Below are 19,186 nucleotides of genomic sequence, written 5' to 3' on the forward strand. Positions count from 1 at the left end.
TTATCAGTGTCAAGCCATGTTTCACTACTTGCAATGATATCAAAAGTAAAATTAATGGATTTAAGAAACGTACATATAGAATCAATGTTACGTTGTAAGCTTCTAGAGTTAAAGTGTATCATTGATAGACAATTGTATCATTGATATATAAAATAAATTACTAAAAAACGTAATTATATGTAATTATTTTAACCAAAAATGGCGTAGTTAATAGAATTGTCGACTGAGGCCGCAAATTGTTTTACTTCTTTCGTGGCTAAAAACGATCATTTTCGGCGATGTTTTAGACCCTATATTTCGAAAACTACAAATCAGATTTTCCTAATTCTTTCTTTATTGTAATATGAATACATTAACATACTAACAGATAATGTTGGTTTGGTTTTAATTTTGCATCGTTATCCCATATAAGACAATATGACTATGTAATCCTAGAACATATATTGATCAGAGACGTCGTGTATGTACAGATAATGACACCAATTTTTCTCGGCAAATTGGCAATTCCCGCCCCCCCCCCCCCCACCCCCCCCCCCCCCCCCCTTCCCAACTTCAAAATCCTGGATACAACACTGAATAAGTACTATATACAGTGGAGCTCACAACGTACACATTCGTATTCGCCCGTGCGATTTCTTTTCTGACACATAATATCCGCTTGTAGGCCCCTCTGAACTCCGGTATACGCCACCTACACAATATGTTTACCGCTGTTGAATGTGACGGAAAATAAATAAATAATACGACTATAATACAGTGGAGCTCACAACGTACACATTCGTGTTCGTCCGTGCGATTTCTTTTCTGACGCATAATATCCGCTTGTAGGCCCCTCCGAACTCCGGTATACGCCACCAATACACAAATATATTCACCGCCGAATTCAGTGGAATAAACACTGTTGCTATTAGAAATGCGTCGTTTACTGTTTTTGACGGGTTAATCGTCACAAAAATATCAACTAACCAAAATGGGATACAACACACTACTAGGATTCCAACTAATAGAGCGAATGTAGTGATCATTTTGATATCCTGTTTTGTCTTCTTTTTAAGAGATATGCTAGAAAAACGTTGAATTTTTGCTGAATGACATTTAACAGACACAAATATTACCAAGTATAGAACTACATCTATAAATATAATGCATAAATTCAATATTGTCACCGTTAACCGAGAGCCTTTATAGTAATTGAGGAATATGTACATTCCCCCAAATACGGCCCAGTCTAAAAATATTGCGATTGATAAGGTGGTTTTTGTAACGTATATGCGATGGTGAAATGGTGCAATTATGGCGAAACATCGTTCAATGGCAATCATTAAAATTGCCAGTAATGTTGATACTAAAAGACCCGTGTAAGTTAGTGAACAAAATGTTAACAAAAACACGTTAATATCACTGTAGTTTGATGTATAAATAATCAAGTAGAGTGTTGCGACTGTGAAACCCATAACAGTATCTTGAACTCCTAGGTTCATTATCAGGTAATTGCTACGTTTCTTTCGGATCTTCTTCGTAGTTAAGGCAACAATTAGAGTAAATGCACTCCCTAAGAAAGCAACAATTCCAAGTATGATTATCAGCAAATATAAACCATCAAAAAAATAATTCGTGTTCTCCTCCCAACTCCAGTATGAGTACGACACGGAGTTATAAGACTGATATTGACTTGAATCATTCATGATCTATCGGTAAAGTACAAGATAAGCTCTTCTGAAAGAAACACAACAAGTGTAAATTTGAAACATAATTATAATTACCTGGTTTGATCACAATATCAATCCAAGATTCCAATTATTTGTCTTAATTAACAATAATAAAGCTTAGTTCTATCGTATGTCTTCAGAGCTGTGGCTAATGCCACAATTTAAGTGGGAGAAAGTATAAGACATCATATATATCATTGTTGAATACACAGTTTTGCTATTGCACGCATCCACATATCAAAATTACCGGAATTAAACTAGTATTAAAACTACATTTAGAAAACCGCCCATGGCGCGGGTATCATTCCTTTTAAATCACCGCCATACTTAACTTTGTTACCCTATAATGTCCACGGAGCTGGTCTAAAGACCATTTTGCATACTGTGTGCCTAAAGTTGACTACTATACGTTATAGGCCTACGAATTACCTTGCTTTAAAAATATTTGTTGATAATATGCACACCTATCGTTCAACGCGACTTATAACTGTGTTTCGTTGTTTTGTCGAAGCTGGTTAATCAGGATTGATTGTTGCTGGTTGATCGTCACTCACGTAGCACCGTACGTTTTTCAACAATGCATCATTTATAGACAAATAACGTAATTTAATATTTTATTGATGGTAGTTCGCATCGTTTATCAGCTTTATAACGAATCTCATGGAATAAGCTTTCAGAACCATATCCGAATGTTAACTAAAACAAATTTATTGTCGAATTCACAGAATCAATTTATAGAGAGCCACCTGCAGTGGTGGCGCCAGGATTTCCCCGACGGGGGGGGCCGAATTCCCCGACAGGGGGGCCGAATTCCCCCACGGGGGGCCGTACGCGCGAAAGCGGGGGTGGGTTTGGGAGGGGGTATACCCCCTCCCGAGCCTCAGAAAATTTTGAAAAAATAGATGCTTACACACTGTTTAATGGGCTAGAGCAACTGTTTCCATTTACATTTAATAACAATGTCACATAATAATGTAAATTTAAATAAATCTTTCCTAAATACTCTAATAATACGGATCTTTTTCGACGAACTAATAATAAACTTTGATCCAAAAATGCCTCGATAGTGCATGTGTTTAGTGTACGACTGTGCTTTGGTGGTCTGTTAACCTCAGATATATACCCTATAGCCGGGTGAATAACTCAATGTAATTTAGTACCGTATACAATGATGATTGCCGTAATCGCCGTGTCTATAACACAAATCAATAAAATGCCGTTTTTTCGGCCGTGTACATAGAACAAGACATTTCATGTTTATGTTATGCCTATGAAATAATAATAAAAGAACATCATGTTTATCGTTTTTTTTTATCGTTTATACTGCATATCATTATATAAAAAACCTTCATACGCGAGAAAAAAGTTCACGATATTACACTCTACTCTGTACAGGGGTGTAAATATACAGGTCCACGCTAACGCTTGCACACGGACCAGGGCGGAAAATGGTGTATTTTTGGAGAGTGATGACGTCAGCATTCACACGAGGAGCGAGCTAAGATAACGTAATGCTGGTAGTGGGAGTGCATGTGTTTTGAAAATAACTCAGTTGTGGGTATTTTCCGAAGATTTTAAATTGCGTTTTCTTTTTAAACTCTTGAATTCATAAATAGTTCTTTCACTATGTAGGCCTATTTACACAACTATAGCTCTAGCCTACTCTTCTTAATTAAAAGAGTCAAGTGCGCCGAATTCGCGTCTAGCGACGGTCACGGGTTTGTTGCATCTTTTTTTTCCCTTTAGAAGTAAGCCACTCTATTCACCCACCTACCCTAGATCGAGATTTATGCGCGAAAAGAAACGTGACCAGACCCTGTTTTATGGTTCGGGCCAACCGCTTCCTTTTCCCAATCGAACCCCCACCCAAACCCCTTTAATCGACAGCGAACATATACGCAAGGGTTATTGGTAAATTGAAACAATTCGTAAACTCAACCGTGAGAACATAACTCGTACCTTTATCCCTGTATGAACGTACGTCGATGCGTAGTTGCAAATGAATTTTCGATTTTCGCCTGGAATCTGAAAAATACATATTTTGGTCCCTGGATGTAATATGATACAGCCCAGATATGTCGACGCGTATACCGCGGTGAGTGAAAGATTCGTACAAACAGACACCGCCAGACAAATGCGTACCACATATTGTTTACTTCGCTGTCAGTATATCGTACGTACAGTACGTCAAAAATGGAATGCCGCAGTTACTTAAAATATATAGTAGTACACTTAATATGGTTTTATTTTTTACCAGAAAAGAAATGATCATATTTTTCTCCCCGACAAATATGGCCAATACTCCCCGACGAGGGGGCCAGCTTTCCCCGGCCCCCCGGCCCCCCGCTGGCGCCACCACTGGCCACCTGTGAAGTGATGCATTACGGCATGGATTAAAGAATAGAAGGATATGCATCGACGTGAGATCAAGGGTTCCTTGACTCTCGCCGACAGAGCGCGGACCGCCCACAATGTTACAGTTTAATTAACCGCATGGTAACAACGAAACGGTCGCGTGCCTAATATATTGTTTACTGCACATGTGCAACGACATTTAACCTTGTTGGCCTCTGCCTCACGCCACTGCTGAGTATAATGTTTATTGAAAACAGTAATTAAATTACATTGTACGTTATTGCGAAGACCCTAGTGTAGGCTTACTTCATCAATATACCAGATAAAATACTATATTGTTATTGGCTTAGAATTGTAGATGTAATTGTAATTAGTATAGGTTTCTGCCGCGATTGATCTACGCTATTAATGTTTTTATGACATTAAAGTAGCATTTTATGACCTGCAGTAGCCCTACATCTGACTGAATAACTATTTGTTGTCTCAGCCTACATGTAAAATTACAAAATCAGCAAGGATACTAGGCCTAGGCTTACTAGTAAACCATATGATTTGCCGACGTTGATACTGCCTAGGTAGGCCTAGGCTAATCTTAAGTGTAGTAGATACAACGTGTAATCATGATCTATATACTCACCGTTGTCTTACTTCTTATGTGAATAATAATAGGTACTTCGTTTGTTCGTGATTAAGTTTGCCCTGCGTGTACTTTTCAAAACGACCGCTAGGTAACGAATCGCAACTATATAGCCAGCCAATCCCGGATCAGGGATCGCTGTTTTCATTCAATTAGGCCCGGTGATTGGATGTGATGTGGATGACATAACCACTAGCCAATCACCAGGCACTAAAATTTAAATATAATTACATCGATAATTAAGGAGATTTATGAAGAAACCACTGCTTAGCCATATTAAAAACACGATTGTTCTATGTGTGGACACCGGACACGCTAGCAACATACATGGTCAAATGCATAATTTAATATTCTATAGATTAACGCAATTTTTAATGACAGAAGATGGCAGGCAAATAATGATAATTCAAATATAAAAATTGCATATTTTATTAATATTACCAACTACTTAAAATTACCAGTCGTAAGAAAGTGAACTTTTCGTAGTCCGATTGTTATGAAACTAAAACAGAATTTTTCAGCAATACATTTTTGTTGTCAATTAATCATCGACGGCGACATCATTACAATTACAATTATAGCATCAACAATTCCTCATCAGAAAGGTTATAACTAAATTCGTCGTCGTATAAATTGTTCGTCGCCATTGTTACTAGAGCTAAAACATCATGCCACCAAAGAACGCGCGAAAGAAGCGTAGCCAACAAGGTTAAATATCGTTGCACATGTGCAGTAAACAATATATTAGGCACGCGACTGTTTCGTTGTTACCGTGCGCGTGTTTTTTTTTTCCAGGACGAACGTGGGCAGAAGTCATGAATAATTCATTATCTTAATTATTTTCTATTATAAAGAATTGAAGGATAGCTGATCTGCTTCCTAAATATACTAAACCTAACCCTCTAAATAATCTCTCTCAACTATTAAAAAAAAAGGGCTTCAGCGTAATAGGTTAGCCTTTACCACTAGACCAAACATTTCGGTTTGCAAACGTTGTTTACACTAATTATTTAATCTCTCTGCATTCTTATACAGCGCCCTCTATAATGTTCCCTATTATGTAATAATTAATCATGAATTATTCATGAGTTCTGCCCACGTTCGTCCTGGAAAAAACAAGGCCAACAGCCATTAAGTCGCGTGCTACAATGCATAGTGATACCGGACCGACAGACAGACCGACAGACAGACCGACCGACATAGTGAACTATAGAGTCGCGTCCACGCGACTAAAAAGGCATAATTTTGACGACTTTTTGAACTTTTTCATCAACAAGGCCAACAGCCATTAAGTCGCGTGCTACAATGCATAGTGATACCGGACCGACAGACAAACAGACCGACAGACAGACAGACCAACAGACAGACGGACCGACCGACATAGTGAACTATACTGACCGAAATTACTGAACATGTTTAAAAATGTTGAAATGTTTAAAAACATTTATATTTTTTAAATTTACACGTGCGTAGCCTGTCACTTTTGACGTGCTCGTATAACGTAATTTCGAGTTGAAAAGTAAGTCAAGAAAACAGAAATCGGGCAAGAAGAGTGCGCAATAACATTTAACGCGCAAAAATCTGCGCACTCATGGCAATTTTGTAAACGCTTAAAATTTCCTGAAACGTACTCTTATTTCATCGAAAATAAATTTTGAAAATTTTAAGCGCGCTTACGCATGCGTTACATGCGCTACGCACGTAATTGTATTGCCATATGATGATTTATGCCCTGAAATTTATGAGTACCAAATTTTATTCAATTGTGATTCATGGTTGTTAAGATATGATTACAAACGTGATTTCGTTAAATCGTGCGTAGACCGCGTAATTTTTTATTGCGCACCGTGAAAACATAACCACATCGATTCCTGGCCATAAGGAATATTCTGTGAAAAATTGACTTAGCTAGATTAAACTGATATCAAGATAAGGTCATAAAGCGATAAAACGCATAGTGATACCGGACCGACAGACAGACAGACAGACAGACCGACAGACAGACCGACAGACAGACCGACAGACAGACCGACAGACAGACCGACAGACAGACAGACAGACCGACCGACCGACATAGTGAACTATAGAGTCGCTTCCACGCGACTAAAAATTACGCTTACCGTGCGGTTAATTAAACTGATAACATTGTTGGCGGTCCGCGGTCTGTCGGCGAGAGTCAAGGAACCCTTGATCTCACGTCGATGCATATCCTTCTTTTCTTTAATCCATGATCTATATAGGGTGTCACGAAACCTAAGACCACGAAAGCTAAGACCCCCTAAGACCTAAGATCACGAAAGCTAAGACCCAAGACCTAAGATTACAAATATTTATCTTTCGCACCTGCCTTGTTTTTTAACTCCCAACATTTATTCTGAATACCACACCTTAGAATTGGCACTTTCATGAAAAAGAATCACATAAAAAGTAACAAATACATTTTTAAATTGATGATTTTACAGACGTTTTTCTCGCACACAAAATGACTAGCCTACAGCACACTAGAGGTAGGCCTACCCCATGTTCAATGTTTTTGTTTCTATGGAACGTCAAAAGAGCAAAAATTATAAAAGAGGGCTGAAAACTCTGTGGAGTCCATCTACAGTGTGGATGTAAACGTACCAAATTTCACAATTACAATTTAAGAACTTCTCATTTAAACATTCCTTTTGCTAGACTTACTAAAACTAAATTTTTTATAACTATATCAGGTCCTAATTTGTGGAATCATATCCCACCAAATATCAAAACGTCAATATCATTATTTACTTTCCGAAAAAAGTTAAAGAATCATTATATATCTAAATATTATACTGCTTAGTTAATATGCTTATTATCATTATTTATACTCATATACTATGTCTTACACAAAATATTAGTTGTTGTTTATTATTGCAATCTTTAATCTATACTATATATAATGTATATATAGTATATACTATAAATATACTGGAATTATAATTTATGTATACATATTTTTTTTTTTCATTTACCAATATCGGTAGTTATTTCATTTATAATTATCATGAAACTATTGAAATATAATTTAAATAATTTTTATAAAGAAGATGTTAGTTATGTTATTATACTGTAATTTTTTATCCTTAATTATATATTCTAGGTTATTTTTATTTTTTTAGTAATGTGTTTTGTTGTGGGTCCCTACGAGACAAGTTTTTAACTTCTAGAAGGGATCCATGATAATAATGACTACCAATTACTGCTTTATCTATGTTCACTTTAATATCTTTTTTCTATTTTGTATATATTCATTCATTATTATCTAAATAAATATTATCTGAATTAGAATTAGATGGAACAATGTAAAATTAAAATTGTAATGATAATAGTATAATCATGCAAGTACGAAGAAATAAATGCTGGCAAATACATTTTAACTTAAAAATTATGATAAGTTTTTTTGTTTCGTTTTCTTTCTGTTTTTATACTTGTACTATTATTGTTGCTCTTTTGGCGCTCCATAGAAACAAAAACATTGAGCATGGGGAGCTCGAGGAGTTACATTACAGTATACAAAGAAACACGTCTTTAAAATCAGGATGGGAAAGGATTTATTTATTTGTTATTATGTGTTTCTCCTTCTGAAAGTACTTATAAGTCCTAATTTTAAAGTGTGGTATTCAGGATAAAGTTAGTCAACAAATTTGGAGTCAAAATACAAGAAAGGCAGGTGCGTAAGAAAAACATCCTCTGAACCAACACATTGGAGTAAATATATACCAACAAACAACCCGTCAAGTTTGTTTGTTGTAAAGAAAAAATATACATTTACTCAACGGGCGAAAATAATGTGAGTTTATCTATGTTTTGCGGTAGTATTAAATTATATTTATGGTAATAAATGAAACCTACTGTGTTTAAAATTATGTATGGATAAACAAGTATTGTTTTTAAGCTGTAGTATATCTTAGAATTTGTAATCTTAGGTCTTGGGTCTTAGCTTTCGTGATCTTAGGTCTTAGGGGTCTTAGCTTTCGTGGTCTTAGGTTTCGTGACACCCGATCTATATAATATTAAATTACAGTATGCATTTAACCATGTAGGCCTATGCCGTTACCGGTGTAAACGTGTTTTTAATGTATGGCTAAGCAGTGGATTTTACATGAATCTCCTTAATTTTTGATGTGATTATCTAGTGATTGGCTAGCCATCTACGTCACAGCCAATCACTGGAGAGAGAAGAAACTATAAATTAATATACTGTATTTATTCGAATAAAAACGCTCCGCTTTGAATACTATAAACGCCCTCCTCAAATAAACGACCCCACCCCTCCCCCCATCTATTTGATTATAACATAAACACCAAACAAAATAAACGCCTCCCTCGAATAAACGCATACTTTTAATGTAAACATTGTTTTTAAACTATTTTAACCCTCCTATTGCCTGTTTTAAGTATATATGACGAATGTATTACTTTTATTTTGCCAATGGAAGTTCGTATAGAGCGATATCACTGTTGATTCGCATATAGATACAAACATTTCAATGTAGTTTTACAAGCAAAAACATCGTAATTAGAATAACACAATCACAGCAGCTCGTTAAGTTAATTAATTATGCTATTAAAGTGTGTTGTTATGTTCATTTAAATAATCATCGATTGCATTATAAACCGTTTATTGTAATTTATGAACAATTATCCCTCTCTTCACAATAGCATAATTGTATCATTATACTGTATTTTTAATATACCAGCTGTCATTGGTACAAGCTGTGTATGTGGAGGTGTATGAGCCCATACTAATTTGATTTAATCAACTGTAAACATTATCATATTGATTTAAATCAGTAATCAATAATAAATACACTTCACGACACGGACGGGTGGCATTCTGCTGGACCAAATACTCAAGTGAAGTGTTATAACACGTTTTGAAGGATAATTTACTGTATAATAGTATTTCAGTGGTAACTTAAAGGTAAGATTTCCAATTTTTGTTTAGGGTTAGGTAATCAGGTTTTGTTTCCCAATTATATACAAAGCTTCACGTTCACGGATATCCATTTAATGTATGACCTCGTAGATAATAATAACTCTGAACGAATATATGATATTATTAGGCCCGGATGTTGCCTACGGAAGATACTCACTGGATAGGACATGCAATAAAAAAAATGTTTTAGGTGAAAATTATCAGCAGTCCCGGAAAACTTGTTATGCCAGGACACACTTTTTATTCTGACCTATTCTGGTTCTTTCTTTCACACAACAACAAAAATATACATAGTCATAATTAGCCACAGCAGAAGGAACTTTTAGACATTACAAAAAAAAAACCAATATATCATTATTATTTTAAAAATATAGATTTAAGATAGAAAATTCAGAAAAAAAAATGAATTTCATTATTTTGCAGTGTTTTATAGGCAGATACTAGGATGACCACGAACCAAAGATACATAATTTTTGCCGTTCTCATTGTTTTTGGTGTTTTGTTTTACGTGAATATCGATCATTATTTATTCAATCATGACACATCACATTTTGAAGGTACGTTAAATGAACTGTTTAGCATATGAACCTACTATTGCAGGCACAAAGTTTATGTCGAGATTGTGACTTGTGTGTTGGGCAGTAACATGTAGGGCCTACACAAAATTTTGCTCTTAAATTTCTTAAAATGGACGATTTTGACAATTTTCGTATTTTTATTTAGTATTACAAGAAAGAAACAGGTTACTCGATGTTGTACGCAGTCTTGGAAACGCAAATCAGTTACCAAAAGAGAAAAATAAAACGAAGTATTCGTTTAATAATGCAGGAATTGAAGAAGTAAGATCCAAATAGTAATATAAGCATATCATTAGGCCTACAATGTTTTAAGTACCAATTAATCATTATTATGCTTTGCTAACTAACAAAATTGTTTCAACAAATCGGACGAAAAGTTGCCTCTTTAGAAGGCGATTGTGCAAAGTGTAGCCTACATTATCGGACGAAAAGTTGCCTCTTTAGAAGGCGATTGTGCAAAGTGTTGCCTACATTATCGGACGAAAAGTTGCCTCTTTAGAAGGCGATTGTGCAAAGTGTAGCCTACCTTATCGGACGAAAAGTTGCCTCTTTAGAAGGCGATTGTGCAAAGTGTTGCCTACATTATCGGACGAAAAGTTGCCTCTTTAGAAGGCGATTGTGCAAAGTGTTGCCTACATTCTTGTTTGTAAAGAATCTATTATTTTTAAAAAATAATCAAATTTTAAATATTGTAATACTGTATAATTATATGTCTCTGTGTACATAATCATTTTCATTGTTTCGAGCCTCCTCTGTTTTCCATATGATTTTTTTATGTTGTTTGATTTTGTCTGTTTCTTTTATAATGGAGAGAAATAAATATTTCATATTTAATATTTTATTTAAATATTATTGTCATCTAAAGTTTAGGTTATTACAGCAAAATACAGCCAGCTGGCCTAAACATGGACGTCTGTACCTAGGCCTACACGAGTCAATGGCCATATAGAGTTTATATAGTCTGATATTCATTTTATATCTTTTAACCATTTCATATTTATCATAAGTTATGAATCTTGTTAAAGTTATGTGTTTGAACAATGTTTTTTGTTTTCCAGAAACATAGCGAAAAATTCATCAGTGAAAGTGATCCAGAAATAGTAGTGAAACATAGAGTAGAATCTACACGTAAAGTTTGTGAAGAAAAACAATTTCCAAACTTCTATTCAGAATTTAAATTTAAAGATACAGGACACATGGTTGTGGATGAGGAACACAAATTTATATTTTGCTACATACCAAAGGTATCATGTAGTTCGTGGAAAAGAGTATTAGGTTCGTTATATAACACGCATAGAAATGGTCAAAGACATTTAAATCAATATTCTCCTGAAGAAATCAAATATCGCCTAAAAAACTATCGAAGAGTAATGTTTGTACGTGATCCTATTACTAGGTTTTTATCTGCATTTCTTCATAAATTCTACACATCCAAACCACATGTTATTGATATATGGGAGCGAACATATGGTCATCAAATAGTGGAGCAGTTTCGACCATGGATGAATTTAAAGAGTGGTCAAACAAGTTTAAATATTACTGTATCTGAGTTTATCAAATACATTGTTAAATTAGGTGAAGATTATAGAATAGATCCGTTACGAGATCATTGGTTACCGATGTATAGGTCGTGTGATCCGTGTAAATTTCAGCCAGATTTCATCGGTCATTTTGAGAATCTAGAAGTCGAGGGTCAATATCTTCTAAAATGGTTAGGTGTTAGTGATTTAGTGCAATATCCAGAGTATCATGTTTCGGACGCAGCAACAAAGCTTGTAAACTCATACGCGCTTGCAGAGATGGGGTTGATGAGAGCTCTCCGAACTTACTATCACCGGGATTACGAATTGTTCGATTATTCCGCTAATGACACAATGAGAAAAGTTTTATTCGGAGAATGAATTTATAGTGTTATGTTGTTGTGTAGATTAGATTTACTGTATTTTTATTTTATAATATAAAAAATATCGACATTATTATTATAGGCCTAGGCCTACTATGTGGCTATTTCATATATTGAGGGTTTGAGTTCCTCATCCTTATTTCATACCTTCAATTTATGGGAAGCGCTAATTAAGTTATTGCTCGTACATACTATACTAATAATTCAATTTTATTATTTAAAGTCTATTTTCAGAACTTTTCAGTATTGGTGCTGCTTTATCTCTATTTACTACCGATTTCTGTTTTATTCATTCTGTACTGACTTGGTCATGTATTTTTCTACGTCGTTCAATATTGCAAATGCTCACTTCATTCAAATCTCCGTTTTTTATTCTTTGAGATCTATGAAGAGCTCATAGGGATATTTTCTTATTCTTCTCTTTCCCATTTCTCTTTTCTTATTTCAGTTGGTGCGTCACAAGCTTCACCGATATTCTTGTAATCGTCTCTTTTTTAAGATTCAGACTTATCTCTTTTCTACCCACCTATAAAGTACTTTACGATCTAAATCTACGAATATTTTTGCTTTATGTATTTATTTACTATTTTTCAATTGCTTTGATTTTATAAATAACAACAAAGGTATTCTTCCCACCAGATAGATCTACTGTATGTATTGATAACCTATGTCAGTAGCCTCATTCTAACAAACAAATCTTACTATTTTTCTTATTGTAATTTTAGAAATGTTCTGGCTGATGAAGGCCTATCTTATTATAAAAAGTTATTATAATAAATATGTTTTATATATGTCAAATTATTGTCTTTATTGTAATTCCATCCAACTGTTGTTGTTGAGAGCGTTTTGTAAATGCCAATGTGTTACGGTAACTGTCAAAAATAAAAATGTGTATTATGTATTATTGTGTAAATGTATACAACTACATCTTGTCGTTTGTTACGTAGGAAGACATAGTGAGAGAGAAGTAAAAGATGATTAAAATACTGATTGTATTAATGCATTATTACATATGGCAATAAAAGAAATGGGTTCTTCACATTACTGACAATGTTATTCTATACAATGTTTTAACAGTCCAGATAGATGGACTAAAAGGTGCAGGGGCAGACAGGGGAGGGCGGTGCTTGCCAGAAAAAAAGAGCAGAGAAGGGTGGGAAGAAAGAGGAAACACATATATACCGTAATATCATTCTACGGCCCGGGTTCCTGATATCAACAGCGGACGCGTGGTTATACAATGGAGGATTGAGAGATACGATACAATGGAGGATTGAGAGATACGGGACAATCACTTTATAGTAGCTGAGAACCCCAAATTTAGAACTCCCAGGCCATAATAGTTTTGACTAAAAATTATAGTTTCCTCCATAACACGTCGTTCTTTATACAGCTGCTTATACTTTTATTTCACATTTTATATACCACAGTTTTTCATAATTAATTGTATAATGTATTAATAATTGCAAACTAAGCCAAATGATACGTACTGTATTAATTAAAGCTAGCTATTTAATTACAAAGGCTTTGCTAGGCATTTTTTTTTTTGTCTTTTGTGAGATTCACTCACTTTTATTCATTTAATCTATATCAATTTTGTTTCAGTAGAAAACTATCTCTGCAGCTTAAAGTTTTATTGTTTTTCTTATTTTTAGTATTTTACATATATAAAAAGTTAAAGCATTTAAAAAATAGACAAAAGTTATATGAAAGTATGCATCACATAATATAGGTTCATAATTGCCATTACAACATCACAAAATAAAATATACTGTAACTCATATAGCACCAGTAAATAAAACTAGTAAGGTAGAAACCATACTAGAATACTAAGAATTGTGTCGTAATAATATTTTCTCGTGTTTTTAGCCTGTTATTGTTTAACAATTATACATTTTTACATTGCTAAAATAATATTTTTTACTTTTTCCCATTTTTTTATGCCTTCCTCTCTTTTATACACTATCACATTCCATTCTGAATAGAATTCCTTGTTTAAAAGATTTCCATAAATTAAAATAACTTTTATTTGTAACATCAGCCAGTATCTTTTGTTTATAAACCGTGAAAGCAGCAAATGTATATATAAAATCAGTAAGAATATTTCTTGTTCCAATTACCAGATTTTGAAAAGACATGTTTATATGATTGGTACCTTTTAAAACAATCTCTATTTTTGTCCAAAAACCTTGAATAAATTTACAAGTAAAAAACATATGCTCCTCATCTTGTACCTCTCCACATCTACCACATATATTAGTATCTTTTAGTTTCCAGATAAACAACCTTTTGTTTGTTGCTAAAATTCTATTTAACAGTTTGTAATTAAAGTGTATTAATTTGTTATCTTTCATTTTACAAACTTTAGAGGGGACAGGCCCGTAGCCAGGGGGGGTTTTTATGGTTCGGGCGAACCCCCCCTTTACAGCGAAACCCCCTTAACCGACTGCGAACCCCCATCCCCGACATGCCCAATACCTCACCCTCATCTCCGAAAATCGTCCAAATACGTGCCCCACAGTACAAAAAGTTGTTCGTAAATTAAAAAATTCGTAAACTCGTTCGGAATAACTCATACAGTACCTTCTTCCCTGTATGAGCGTACTTCGAGCGATATAGTCTGTAAATTTCTAAGAGTTGCAAATGAATTGCCGATTTTAACCTGAAAAATAAATGTTTGGTCCCTGCATTCAACATGATATTGACGCGTCTCACAGCGAGCTGGGGGACGAACGATTCGTACAAAGGAAAGGACACCGCCAGACAACTGCGTACCAATTGTTTAGATCACTGGCAGTCAGGCAGCATGCATAAAGTATATAGCCTTCCGACATACATCAGTATTTATGTGTGGCTATGAAGTATAATGTATCATAGAGGATTATAGTGAATATTAATATTTTACACTATAATATCTATGGTATCATGTACTGTAGTTCACATTATGGCATCCGATTATTTTTTTCTAGACCACCAGCCGATACGTACTCAAATGTATCAATATCACCTATTTACATTGGCATATTTAATTTCCTCAACAAATTGCTGTAAATAAATATTATAGATAGAGCTATAATAAGAATTGCATTTTCCTTCACCCAGTGTGCTTTTTTCGGGGCTTCTCCTAGACGTACGTTCGCATTGAACTTGAACGCAAAACAAAATATCGAGTAAAATGATCTAACAATCGGCGGTTCCGCACAGAGCACGCGCATCTAACATACGGCAACAAATGTTATCGTTTAAATAGTCCACGAGTCAAAGTACGATCGTTTTGCTCATCATTGGTAGCATGCTGCATGAGAGTGTCTTTTCCGGCCATCTAGGGGTGTCATTTAACAAAATTTGCTTCGCCGATACGTACTCAAATGTATCAATATCACCTATTTACATTGGCATATTTAATTTCCTCAACAAATTGCTGTAAATAAATATTATAGATAGAGCTATAATAAGAATAGCATTTTCCTTCACCCAGTGTGCTTTTTTCGGGGCTTCTCCTAGACGTACGTTCGCATTGAACTTGAACGCAAAACAAAATATCGAGTAAATGATCTAACAATCGGCGGTTCCGCACAGAGCACGCGCATCTAACATACGGCAACAAATGTTATCGTTTAAATAGTCCACGGGTCCAAAGTACGATCGTTTTGCTCATTGGTAGAATGCTGCATGAGAGTGTCTTTTCCGGCCATCAAGGGGTGTCATCTATATATAAATTTACGTAAGGGCAAAATTCGGTAAATCGCGCGTTATTTCTATAATTTTTACTCGATGGTATATAAAGTTGGTTCGTACTTTCGGTACTGATTTTAACCACCTGATGTAACCCTGTTTACTAATTAAATTAAGTTAGATAATAAGTTATTGACGGTTAAAACGAATTTAGGTTCCAAGATTTGCCCCAAATAGGGGTGTTTTCCGACCGTGGTATACACTGTATAATGGATGTCCGTCTTGAAAAATACCCGCCACAAAAATGCGAGGAGGCTTCGCATTTTCCTATCTCCTCCTACGATAATTGTTTTTAATAGCTGAAAACCGGTTGAACAGCTAGAGTACACCATCATAATGTTGAAGACAGGCCGATTTTCTTTAAAAAATACTATTTTGATAGATTTAATATACGATTATACAAATCTATTGATTTGCGATGAATGGAACATCCCAATCTCTCAGTCTGCCAGAGTTTGGTTTAACACAAGTACTGTAGGTAAATTTATGAGCCCTTGGTTTAACACATACGGTAGGTAAATATATGGGCCCTTTGAGAATAAACTTGCGAGATTGTGGATAGGCTCTACTGTTAGATATATAAACACATTATTATATACAAATAAACTTTATACTGACAGTTCTTTCTCAACGTTTGTATTAATTAATAATTACCAAATATAAACGTCGTAGTGGTGTATCGTGACATGGTACTTTAATATTTCAATCGATTATGACAGTGACAGTTTTAACTAAACTAAATAAAGAATGTTCTCTAATATAATTAGGAATCTCTTGCCATACACGGGGAAAATTAGTGTACAATGAATATTTAAAAGAAATAAATAAATAAATAAAATAAAAAAAAGTATTAAATCGCAAATGTTTTACTGTATTTAGAGGTATATTATTTATAGGCCTATAAAACATGAAAAAAATATTTCGTTACTGAGTGGATAAAGAATATATTTAAAAATTGTTCCTCTTTGTACCTATCCGCTTTCCCATCCCTCAACCCTAATGTTACATACAAAACACAAATTGGGTTTCTTTAAATGAGTCCAAATCAAAAACTTGGACTCATTTTGTGATAAGTTTCTCCTTCGGAAGTAATTCCCAGGGTGCTAATTTTAGTTGACTACATAAATCATCGTGTCTATTTATTTGTTTCTGTAAACGACAATGTATAGGCCTATAGTCCTGCGGTACGTACATTTGAAATCGCCAGTTTTGTTACGCTGAAATTACTGTGTATTCGAGAACCATCTGTGGGAACGACCTAGATGGTACGCGAGCGAATCTAGTTTAACAAAATTTGCTTCGCCGATACGTACTCAAATGTATCAATATCACCTATTTACATTGGCATATTAATTTCCTCAACAAATTGCTGTAAATAAATATTATAGATAGAGCTATAATAAGAATAGCATTTTCCTTCACCCAGTGTGCTTTTTTCGGGGCTTCTCCTAGACGTACGTTCGCATTGAACTTGAACGCAAAACAAAATATCGAGTAAATGATCTAACAATCGGCGGTTCCGCACAGAGCACGCGCATCTAACATACGGCAACAAATGTTATCGTTTAAATAGTCCACGGGTCCAAGTACGATCGTTTTGCTCATTGGTAGCATGCTGCATGAGAGTGTTTTTTCCGGCCATCTAGGGGTGTCATTTAACAAAATTTGCTTCGCCTCAGGCCCCACCCCAGGGGGGGGGGGGGTTAGGTAACCCAAATACTTAGTGTGCGAACCCCACCTTGACAGATCCTGGCTACGGCCCTGTAACCAACATGACTTCCAATATTCAAATTATGAAAATATTTTTCCCATTTTCCTTGACAAACCGGAGGGACAAAAATTTCCTCCACAAAACAGGCTAGGCCTTTTTAGCAAGGGCCTAGAGGTAGCTAGAAGTTGGCCCGAGTAACCCGCCCGCCCGCGCTAGAGTGTTCGGCCTCTAAGCCGCTGTGTTCGCCTGCTCAGTGTAACACTGGTAGTAGGCCTAAATACTGTACAACAAAATGGGTAAGAAGTAGGCCTACTTACTTACAAATTTGCATTTTCCTCCATATATCCATTTGCCACAAACACTGTGTAGCCTGAGATAAGACCTATAATCCATCCTAATCCCGAACTGTATCATGCATGCAGCTCATCGATTTAGCCAAATAATTTTTTACTAGACTAAGCATCGTCTGCTGGTGACGACAGCGCGTACATAGTCGTACGCTGATGCTACGCATACCAAAACTTGGCAGCGGGTGGACTTACCAATGTAGATCACGTGGATTTTTAAAAAGTAAAGTACCTGTATGACTTCTGACCAATCAGATTGCTGGGAATCCTAAACATGAATAACATAAAGGACGACACTGGTACAAATAATGTCTCTTTTCAATTAATTTCAGGTGAATTTGACATACAATGATAGTCTTCAAAAAAGGATTAAAAAACGAGTAAACCAGGCTGCTAGGATTTGCAAGGATGGAAGGTATCCAAACACATCATATTACCGTTCATATAGCGATGTTGGTCATATGATAGTGAACGATCAGTACAAGTTTATTTACTGCTATATCCCAAAGGTTTCAAGTAGTTTGTGGAAGCAACTTTTTCATTCATTATATATAAAAACTGGTAGTGTTGGAAAAAGCCGCATGTCGATGTTATCAAGGGAAGAAATACAATTGAAAATGGAAACCTATCGAAAAGCTATGTTTGTGCGCAACCCAATTACCCGGTTTCTGTCTTTATATCTTAGTAAATTCGTTACAAGCAGTCTAAAGACCCGTTCAACATGGGAGGAATATATTGGTACATCTATCATAGCAAGGTACAGAAAAAACTCCATGGAACACAAGCTTCAATATAAATTGAACTTAAATATCACATTTTATGAATTTTCAAGTTATATAGTTGATGTCACCTCAAATTATGCTATTGATGAAATCACTGATCATTGGTTACCAATGCATAAATCGTGTGATCCATGCCGATTTAAACCAGATTTTATAGGCTATTTTGAAGAGCTTGAAACTGAAGGACCATACTTGTTACAATGGTTAGGTATTGATGGTGCTGTTCAACTTCCAAAATATCACGTTTCCACTACTGGTAGCCAGTTACGCAATGAATACTCAAAAATTGGCAGAAATAAATTGAGAAAACTGATAAATTACTACGCACATGATTACAACCTATTTGGGTACTCAACAGAAGCTTACCTTTTATAAGAGTATTTGATATAATTGATTTGTTCTAGACATTATTTTGTTTGTTATTAAACATTATTTATATCAATATTTGATTTAGTATAAAATGATGAAA

General features: G+C 35.1%; 2 protein-coding genes and 1 long non-coding RNA gene across 3 annotated transcripts; 2 read left to right on the plus strand and 1 right to left on the minus strand.

Moving 5' to 3' along the window:
- Positions 1-566: 566 nt before the first annotated feature.
- Positions 567-4,283, minus strand: LOC140047479 (uncharacterized). Its single transcript, XR_011844957.1, has 3 exons — positions 4,076-4,283; positions 2,139-2,455; positions 567-1,713 (listed from the first exon to the last, which is right to left on the minus strand). It is a non-coding gene; the product is annotated as an uncharacterized lncRNA (long non-coding RNA).
- A 5,256-nt stretch (positions 4,284-9,539) lies between these two features.
- LOC140048112 (carbohydrate sulfotransferase 14-like) lies at positions 9,540-13,566 on the plus strand. Its single transcript, XM_072093137.1, has 4 exons — positions 9,540-9,646; positions 10,085-10,218; positions 10,385-10,500; positions 11,298-13,566. The coding sequence occupies exons 2-4, from the start codon at positions 10,107-10,109 to the stop codon at positions 12,138-12,140; spliced, it is 1,071 nt and encodes a 356-aa protein (XP_071949238.1). The 5' UTR covers positions 9,540-9,646; positions 10,085-10,106; the 3' UTR covers positions 12,141-13,566.
- Positions 13,567-18,516: 4,950 nt separating this feature from the next.
- Positions 18,517-19,092, plus strand: LOC140046623 (carbohydrate sulfotransferase 14-like). The gene has a single exon (XM_072091316.1). It carries the CDS (start codon positions 18,517-18,519, stop codon positions 19,090-19,092), a length of 576 nt encoding a protein of 191 aa, XP_071947417.1.
- The last annotated feature ends 94 nt before the right edge of the window (positions 19,093-19,186 follow it).

The sequence above is a fragment of the Antedon mediterranea genome, chromosome 4 (assembly GCF_964355755.1).
Source record: "Antedon mediterranea chromosome 4, ecAntMedi1.1, whole genome shotgun sequence".
Lineage (NCBI taxonomy): Eukaryota > Metazoa > Echinodermata > Crinoidea > Comatulida > Antedonidae > Antedon > Antedon mediterranea.